The sequence below is a fragment of the Gekko japonicus genome, unplaced genomic scaffold, assembly GCF_001447785.1.
Source record: "Gekko japonicus isolate JY-2015 unplaced genomic scaffold, Gekko_japonicus_V1.1 scaffold51, whole genome shotgun sequence".
NCBI classification, from domain to species: Eukaryota; Metazoa; Chordata; class Lepidosauria; order Squamata; family Gekkonidae; genus Gekko; species Gekko japonicus.
In genome coordinates this window covers 1,238,425-1,248,471 of record NW_015172004.1, presented here as the reverse complement: position 1 = coordinate 1,248,471, position 10,047 = coordinate 1,238,425, and the positions used below count along the sequence as shown (strand labels likewise).

Sequence of the window (10,047 nt, the reverse complement as noted above, 5' to 3'; positions counted from 1 at the left end):
TCCCCCCCAGCCCCCTGCAAAGTTTCAAGAGGTTTTTTGCCATTGACTTCAATGGCCCCATTGGTTATAATGGACCCGAATTTTTTCGGGTTTTCCGAAAATTTTCGGATATCTATGCTTTACCGAATTAGATATTCGGGTTTTTTCGGGTTTCCCGAAAAAATTCGGGTTCAATAAACCCGAATCCGAATTTTACTGAATTTTTTTTTTTTGCACATCCCTAGTATAGGACCCTTTGGGACTTCATAACAATGGGAAAAAATCTAGACTAAGTTTCACAATATGATTCAAATCCTCTCTCCTCCAATTACTTCACTTTTTGGTTTCCTGTTATAACCTTTATAGCTCAGAACTCAGAATTATTTGGTAACATTTCTGTAATGGATGTCTTCTTATGCTAATTAACCAATAGATATTGGCTTAATCATTTTCTCCTCCTCCTCTCGTTTCTCTCTTTTGGTAGTTGGTTTTTCGTTCTTTCTAATAGTAGATTTGAACAAATTAACCTTACGATTGCTCCACTGTAATTTTTTATAGTTTTATTTTTTTACATTGTTACAATTTATTGTATGTTTGAGCATCTTTTCAATAAAAAACTGGGGGGAGTATGACTGTACTGTAGAAATGGTCAAAGTGTGCTTGCAAGAGTCAAAAGAGTATTGATTTGTTAGACTAGATAAACAAAGCTTCTTTAAGATAAATACTATTAGGTCAGAAGTACCCATTACTTTCACAGGGGGCATATTTCCCAAACACGTTTGCTGCTCACCAGTAATGTGGGGATCACTGAGGGAACTGCTTAGGAGACTTGGTGGATAAAAGGGGAAGGGTAGCCCTTTGGTGCCTGCCCATTCTCTCCGCTGTCCTTGAATCTTTTCCCCCGGGACCTGTTTTCAGTTCTCAGCCTCAGTTAATCAACTTCAAACGAAACCATGTTTTTCCTAAATAAACCACGGTTAGTGTAATTGCTATGAATAGAGGCCACACCACTAATTTCAGACCAGGATCTGCAACCATCATTTGAAGTTGGTTCATTTACCACAGTTTATCTTAATTGTGGTTTCACACAACATACGGTCCTGGAAATCCTGGTTTAATCCTGGCTTGTACTCTGGAACTGCCCACACCACAGTGCAGGCTGGAATACCAGCTGTTTCTCTGGATGACGGTGGAGAAAAAGCAAAGACCAACATTTGCTGAGGCAAACCAAGATTTGAATGAACGCATGGAACTACTTTATACTGAAGCAAACTCCAGTTTGGTGTAGTGGTTAAGTGCACGGACTCTAATCTGGGAGAACCGGGTTTGATTCCCCACTCTTCCACACAGCTGCTGAATGACCTTGGGCAAGTCATAGTTCTGTCAGAGCTGTTCTTGAAAGAGCAGTTCCTCTCAGAGCTCTCTCAGCCCCACCTACCTCACAGGGTGTGGGGAGGGGAAGGGAAAGGAGTTTGTAAGCCGCTCTGAGACTCCAAGTGAAGGGCGGGGTATAAATCCAATCTCCTCTCCTCCTCCTCCTCCTCCTCCTCCTCCTCCTCTTCCTCCTCCTCCTCCTCCTCCCAGACTCTTGGTCCATCAAGGTCCATATTGTCTACTCAGACTGGCAGTGGCTCTCCTGGATCACAGGCTGAGGTCTTTCACATCGCCTACTGCCTGGCTGTTTCAAACGGAAGATGCCAGGAATTGAACCTGGGACCTTCTGCATGCCAAGCAGATGCTCTGCCAGTGAGCATCTACCAGTGATCATCTGCAAGCTGAATCCTGGTTTCACAAACTAACCGTAAGAAAAATCAACCATAAACTAAACCTCACTTTGGGGGAAAATGGGAAAATGGAGATAGGGAAAATCAGCAGGTGAGGGAAAGTTAACTCTTCCTACCACTCCACTGGTTTTCCCTTCTAAATTCACTCCTCCACACACATATACACATTAGTTGGGATCCCCGTGTTTGCTCTTAAAGTATAGTTTCACCCTTTCTCTCCATTTCTCAGATGAATGTCATTATTTACCTCTCTACGCTGTGGAAGTGCAAGTCTTTTTTAGTGCGGTAAGCTTTATCCTTATCACTTCACAACAGAAGTGGTATCTGGGCTTTCCTTTGGCTTCCCACGACACATTAATTATATTTTCAGCCTTAAATGTTAAGTGATCTCTCATAGTTTAATATGTACTGCCAGAGAAACATGGTTCTCTAATACTTATCCTTCTCTTTTGTGTTTAAATACAAAGGGAGAGAAATAGCTCTTAGATCAAGAAGGAATAAATTAGGGACGACACCTCTCCTTCCTGGATTAGCATTTTGTAACATTTTTTTAAAATTGCTTTTGTCCTGTGCCAGGAACTCCAAACTGGTGGAATGTGAGAGCTGCATTTGGACATTCACAGAGCTTCCTGCAGTAAATGTCCAAGAACTTTTGAAATAAGGCATTGATGAAAGACTAGAATGAGCCTTGAATGCACTTAAAACTTGTTCATATTTCCTTATGACAGAAAAGCCAGAAAGTGATGGAAACCATGGAAATAGCTCATAATATTTAGATAATATTTAGATAGTTTCTTTTGATCTTTTGATTCTTTTGCAAATTGCTTCATCAGGTTCCAAGCACAAGACGATGGTTGAAGCTCGGAATGGGGCCGGTCCAATTAAGTCTTACCCTAGACCTGGATCTAGGCTGAAGACTCCAAATGGCATGAAGGGCTCAGGGTTGCAGAACAAGACATTTCATTGTGAGATTTGTGATGTCCATGTCAATTCAGAAATCCAGCTTAAGCAGGTATGTGCAAGCACATAGGAGAAACTGTTGCTTTAGTAAAACTATTGCCAGGCTGTGATCACATGCTCCTTTAGATCCGACATAGCTGCAAATGCCTGATGGATCTAAAGGGAGTGATCAGACAGCAAAATCTGGGAAGCATCCCGCAGTTGTTGGCAACCCGTGCTGCTCCGCCACGGAAGCGGAGTTAAAAGACACCAGGGGAAGTCCGGTGTTATCCAGATAAGGCGGGCCACGAGCGGACTTTCCCGTCTGATCACTCAAGCACGCTCTCATGCTGTTGGGATGATCTGATCAGGCCATCCCGATTCTGTGCTGTGTTTCCCTCCCCTTCGCGGTATGTGCATGTTCGCGTACTCCATAGGGGGCCCTCAGTGCGGAGGTGCGATTCCTCGTTTATACGCAAGGGAAACAAATGGGGGGGGAGAGACTCGCCCACAGTTGCGTCTGATCACACAGTGACAGGCTGCGCCCGCAGCTTCAAAGGGGCAGTGTGATCTCGCAACTGTGTGTCAGATTCCTCCAGAAGGAATAGCTGTCCCAGAATTCCTCCAGAAGGAACAGCAGCCCCAGATTCCTTGGCCAGAAAGTCTTCAGTTTCAGGTCTCATGTTGAGTTCATAAAGCTAACTGGGTGTTTTTTGGCAAAGGGAAACTCATCAAGCCCAAAGGGTTGAAAAGGCCACGTCTGCTCTTTTTGCAATACTTATCTCAGAACTCCCTGTTGTATGTGAAGATCTGTTATTTGATCTAGATTCCTGAATTGTAGGTCTTGGAAATGTTTAGACAGAATTTGCTGATGCCAGTTCTACGTCACAGAGTTGTTCCCACAAGTAATTCTGACGTCTGAAATAGTAATGCAGGTATTATACCGTTACTGGCTCATGGAAGAAATGGTAACTATGACCTCGTGTTTTCAGCATACCCCACATCTTTTCGTGGCAAGAGATGCTCAGAGTTGGCTTGCCATTAGGGTTGCCAGCCCCCCAGTCCAGGCAGGGGGTTCCCTGCTTTTGTGGGCTCCTCCCTGCCACTGGCCATTAGGGGGAAACCCCACCCGCAAATGCCCCCCCAACACAGCGTGATGACATTTCCCGGAAGTGATGTCATTGCGCCACAACGTTCTAGGTTTTGAGCAAAACTCTATGGTATATTTCTGCACAAAACCATAGAGTTTCACCCAAAACCTAGAGCATTGCTTCCAGGTGATGTCATCGTGCCCCGTGCACTTTGTGCACATGGCAGAAGCTGCCTCTCTTTCATGACACTGGACTTTCTTGGTGATCTCCCATCCAAATACTAACTAGGGCCAACCCTGCTTAGCTTTCACGATCTGACAAGATTGGGCTAAGAACATAAGAGAAGCCTTGTTGGATCAGGCCAGTGGCCCATCCGATCCAACACTCTGTGTCACACAGGGGCCAAAAACCAGGTGCTATCAGGCGGTCCACCAGCAGGGCCAGAACTCCAGAAGCCCTCCCACTGTTGCTCCCCAAGCACCAAGATATCCTGCACTATCCAAGTCAGGGCCTGCAATACGTCAATTTTATAAATAGTTGAATTAAAACATTTTTAATCCGTTGCCCAAATAATTGAGGACACTTTTTTAGTTGATCACCATGTTGCTTTTAATTAATTAATCAATTTCCTAATTAAACACTGAAGCCCTACTTTTCAGTTTGATCCTGTTTGCAAGGTCAGCTGTGAGTCATCGAACCTTACACAAAGAAAAAACCGACCCTTCGACAAAGAAGGCTAAGGGATGAATCCTCTTCCAATAAATGGCACCGTTCGTGTCTTTTTAAACTCAAAAATCTTGTTTTAAATTTCAGCACATTTCCAGCAGAAGACACAAAGACAGAGTTGCGGGGAAGCCGACGAAACCGAAATACAGTCCTTACAACAAACTTCAGCGTAGTCCGAGTATTTTAGCAGTAAGTATTATTTAGTGGTACTCACTCTGCAGAGGACATATACCAAGGGTGGGCACCAGGGTGCCCATCAACACATTTCCTTTTGCCCATGAGTGGTTTTTAGAAAGTGGGTGGGGGCTTTTGTTCAGCAAGGCTTCTGACTGACAATTGGAGGTTTGATTGGCTGGGCAGATTTTTTTTTAAAAGGCTTGGCAACAGCTGCCAGCACAGCACAAGGATCTTCACTATGACAGAAGGCAACCTGTGGCAGCTATTTTGTGGCTGGCTCCGCCTCCTGCAGCAGCCATTTTGCGGCAGCTATTTTATGGATGTGCCCACCCTGCTGTGTCGGAATTCTAAAGGTGCCCAGAGACTCAAAAAGGTTGAGGGGCACTGACATAGAGCCTCGTTTACATTTACCATCAGCCAAAAGAGCCACATGAATACTGTACGCCCTGTCCATTGCCCCGTCAAGCACACGCATACAAGAATGCAAGATGTAACTATTAGTATTAAATATGTAACTGTGACCTTTTAAATAACCAGAGTACCTCTGAGCATGTAGGGTTGTCTCTCCCTACCACTGCTGAATCTTAACCAACCCTCATGTACCTGGTGTTAAGGGAAGGGCTTTCCCCTGTGCCTTCTCATTCTCTCAGCATGAGGCACAGTAGCTCAAGCAAGAGAGTTTGCCCAGAGGAGAGCAATCTGGCTGGGGCAAAGGGGTGTAAAATCATCTCTAAACCACTGCAGCTTTCAGGCCACTGAGTGAGTTGCAGCCGACTTACGGCAACCCCACAGGATTTTCAAGACAAGAGATGAACAAGAAGAGATTTGCCATTGCCTGCCTCTGCATAGCCACCCTGGACTTCCCTGGTGGTCTCCCATCCAAGTACTAACTCAGTCCAACCCTGCTTTAGCTGCTGGGATGCGACAAGATCAAGCTAAAGATCTGAGATGATCAAACTAGCTTGGATCATCCAGGTCAGGACAGCAGATGTTACAGCGTATAATATATTCCCGCCCTTTACAAAACCATTAGGTTCTGGTGATCACCAGTGCAGATGTTCAAAGAATGACTCTGAGAGAATTAAAGTGTAGTGCTGCCTCCACTCTCCTGATTTTGATCAGTTTTTAGCTTCCCAACATAGGCGTAATCTTCGTGGGGGCGGAGGGGCTTCAGCCCCCGCCGAAATTTTCAGGAAGGTGCTCAGCCTCCCCCGGGAGCCACCCTTGCTCCTAGCAAAGCAATGCCTCTGGCCCAGCCCCAGCCCCCCCCGGGAAATTTGAAAGTCTACACCCTTGCTTCCCAATACCCACTCCAGCAATAAGCAGAATGTTTTCTGAAGAGGATAAGAGGAAGAGATTGGGTTCATACCCCACCCTTCACTCGGAGTCTCAGAACGGCTTACAGTCTCCTTTCCCTTCCCCTCCCCACAACAGACACCCTGTGAAGTAGGTGGGGCTGAGAGAGCTCTTTCGAGAACTGCTCTTTCACGAACAGCTCTGACAAGACTTGTAACTGACCCAAGGTCACACCAGCAGCTGCATGTGGAGGAGTGGGGAATCAAACCCGGTTCTCTCAGATTAGAGTCCATGCTCCTAACCACTATACCAAACTGGCTCTCTGCTATGCTATAGGAAGTTTCTGGTTGCTTAAAGGTATTTTACTTTGAGTCCTGGTTGGAATTCAGTTTTCCTTGTTCAGATGCAATCCCAGGGTATCATTTTGGAAGGCTTTCAGTGAGCCTGTCTTTGAATGTGTGTGTGTGCACTCTGCAAAAATAGGCTTCCCATTGAAGTCAGTGGCAAAACTATTTTTAATGGAACTGGATGTCACTTATGTTGCTGCCTGTCAAATATACCTAAGAGCCAAATATTTTAATTTTAACGTATCCACTCCCTAAATTACCTTTCCAAACAAACACAAAACTAATGTCCCTGTATAATTATAAAGAGTGAAATTAAAATGCTTCAGGCTTTATTAACATATTGGTTTCACGGTGGGAAAGCTAAAGGTGCGTACTTTAGTGCAGAATCCGGTTAAGTCTCGTAATTGGTATCTGCGGTCAATCAATGGGTTGGCTCCAACTAGCTTTTCTTTTTGGTGAGAAGCAAAGGAGACGGTCCCCTTTGACCACCAAAAAGGTTATGTTGGGGATTATGGGAACTGCAGAAGCTATGGGGCATGTACAACAGGGGCTGAAGCTAGGAGGGAAACTAGGTGAGATTGAGGGAAGAACCTAGCTGGACCCAATCCAGTGTGTCCATTTTAGAAACACACAGGACGATTTTCCCTCTTTGCTTGTAAGATGCAGGAGTACTTTGGAATATCTTTCTCAAAATGTCACATCAGTGAAAACAGATTACCTGCGGCCAACAATAGGAATTTGTAGCTCTGGTTTTCCTGGCAGTTACATACTGGCTGGCGCATAATTGTGGTGGCTGTAATCTGAAAAATGTTAATTATAAAGGTAGTTGGCTTTTACAGCTGCGTTACAGGGGGACAACAAGGGAATGAGATAAGTGTGCAGACAATTATGACCAGTGTGTGTGACTGAGTTAATTCAAATGAGGTATCTTTAAGGAGGAACTCACTGGTTTTATCTGAAGTGTCACATCAATCAGTTTCATTCCAGTGTGGCCACAGAATGGAATGGCTGCCTGCCATTTTGGATTCTCTTCATTAAATGTTGAACGTAATTGGCTGTATGACAGGTCTTTTTTCTGTATTGCACTTGGGGGTTGAAATTTATTTCATGAGTAACTGAGTATTTCTGCCCAATGTGAACACTAGTGTGATCACTAATGCTTAAAGAAGGGGCTATTTCAAACGGGTCATTACCTAGAAAGGTATTGTGGTACACAAGGGTTGACAGTATTTGTGTTTGTATTGTAGTTAACTTTTATCAGTTTGGGGTCAGTTTTGCTTCATAAGTATAGTCAAGCCATTCTAGGATGCTCAGTGTACTTTTCTTCTCAGTTGATAACATGCGATAATCAGGGCTTTTTTGGGGCAGGAACGCCCCTGGAAGGATCAGGGAGGCATTTAAATGCCTCCCCATGCCTTCCCCAGCCTGTCCTAGGGCCAGCTTGTCCAGGCTCCCTGCAGCTGCGGGGTGCCCAGCAAGCCAAGGGAAGGCATGGGGACATGGCCTAATGAGCTGTGCTGTCAGGGGTGTGACCTAATATGCTAATGAGTTTCTGCTGTTGGGTGTGACTTATTATGCTAATGAGTTCCTGCTGGGCTTTTTCTACAAAAAAAGCCCTGGCTATAATATTGTAATTTTAGCCATAGACCACCTGTGTCATTAAAAATAGAAAGAAGGAAATGGTCTTCAGAATTGCCTAGAGTTGCCAAATCCAGGTTGGTAATTCCTGGAGATTTGGAGGTAGAGCCTGGGCAGGACAGAATTTGAGGAGGGGATGGACCCCAGCAGGGTACAATACCAATAGAGTCCACCCTCCAAAGCAGCCATTTTCTCCAGGGGAACTGATCTCTATGGTCTGGAGATCAACTGTAAGTCTGAGAGATCTCCAGGCAATCCTAACTGTATCCTTATTGGAGTTGGGGAACAAATTTCTGTAAAAAATTGTACCCATAATGCCAGGCTTACTATCTTTTAGAAAAATCATCATTTAAACTCTTCTGAGAGGTTACATTTCAGTGGCCCGGTTTGTCTGATCCACCCAATGTGTGACCGTATCGACTTGCTCTAGAATATTAGGCTTAATGGAAAATAGCTAATTGCACTTTGATCCGTAGTAAGTGAGGTGTCTTAGCCCTGTGGTGTTTTTTCATACCTCCTGTACAGATACAATATTTTTTAAAAGATCTAAAGCTTTGGGGTTGGATCCAATGCAAGCACCATGTGAGGTCTCCATAAAGATCCCTGATCTTTTCAGCTCCCCACACACACACACACACACACACACTGCTATTCACGACACTGGGAAAGTTTATTCCTGGGTCATGGGGCATGCCTGGCATTATGGTCTTACGGGTCATGTGGCTGCTTTGGGGAGGAAGACAGGATCAAAACCCTTTCCTTCCACGGTCGAATCATAGGATCCCATCCTTTGATCCAGGAGAAGATGTTTTGAAAAACCCTACAAAGTGGGGAAATATCCATGCTGTTGTTTTTTCTCCTTCCGCACAGGCGAAACTTGCATTCCAGAAAGATCTCATTAAGCCCCTGGCACCTGCGTTCCTTTCCTCTCCTCTCGCTGCCGCAGTATCGACAACTCTGTCTCTTCCTCCTCGTCCTTCTGCTGCTTTGTTCCAGGCACCAGCGATACCCACCGCTCTCCTAAGGGCAGGGCACGGCCCCATCCGAGCTACTCCAACATCGATTCTTTTCACACCGTACTGACATTTGAGTGGGCAGCACACAACTATGGCCATCCAGATGAGAAACAAGGTAGAAGGCAAACAAGGATTCCATATTTTTAAGCTGCTGAATCTTGAAACCAACGTGCTCGCTTGCTTCCCAGAAAACAGGATCTGGAAGTCTTTGTTGACGGGTATGATGCACTGGGCAATATAGGCTCGTTGCTGGGGTTTTGATTTTGTTTTTTAAGCGACTCAGATCAAAGTTTACGGAATATGTAATTGTGCACAAAATACGTCAAGGGTTCACACGTCTGCTTTTTGACATGGACGCATGACATGCATTGTAAACAAGGAATGTGGAATATTTTCCTGACTGACTTGAAGACTGGGGTCTTCCTCCCGCTTGTTGATGTACACAGGCTCTGGAAACCAGCTGGATAGATTTCTGGTGTGGCACTAACCTGGGGGGGATCCAAGTACTTAAATTACTGGTAACATCTCAGTGGTGGATTGCAGCTTCTGGCTTCCTGCGTGATCCCATTGATAAGGGGTTGTGTAATGTTTTAGGCCTCAGTACTCTAGTGTATCTTGTGTAGTACTCGAGATTTTTTATCTCTTGTCTGATTTGAACTGTTTTAGTTGCTGTGTAAATGTTTGGAAGCAGAACAGCCTTGAAGCTTTTTTAAAAAAGAAATGTTAACATATATGTCTTTTAATTTAACATTTATTTAGAAGTATTTCAGAATAGAAAGCCATATATCAAATAGTAGAGATTACGATTCGTTTGTTATTTTCGTTTAACTTATTTCGTTTTGTTTCCCCCCCCCTTCCCCTTCTCACTGGTGTCGCCGACCCACCGTTTCGGAAGACAGCTCCATCATTTATATGTTTATCTCAGATTGTGCTCATTGTTTACTGAGATGATGGGCCTGTGTATTTATTCATAAATATACATATATAAATATATATATATATATTAAAATATATTTTTTCCATTTTTAAACTTCTTTCCTATATAAAAATGCCA

At 44.3% G+C, this 10,047-nt stretch overlaps 1 protein-coding gene across 1 annotated transcript in view; it reads left to right on the top strand.

The window, feature by feature from the left end:
* ZNF385B (zinc finger protein 385B) overlaps positions 1-9,344 on the top strand; it is a 270,256-nt gene extending 260,912 nt beyond the window's left edge. Inside the window, exons 6-8 of the mRNA XM_015420146.1 lie at positions 2,597-2,775; positions 4,607-4,708; positions 8,848-9,344. Coding sequence (XP_015275632.1) covers positions 2,597-2,775; positions 4,607-4,708; positions 8,848-9,060 — 494 coding nt within the window. The 3' untranslated portion in view covers positions 9,061-9,344. The remainder of the gene's footprint in view (positions 1-2,596; positions 2,776-4,606; positions 4,709-8,847) is intronic.
* The last annotated feature ends 703 nt before the right edge of the window (positions 9,345-10,047 follow it).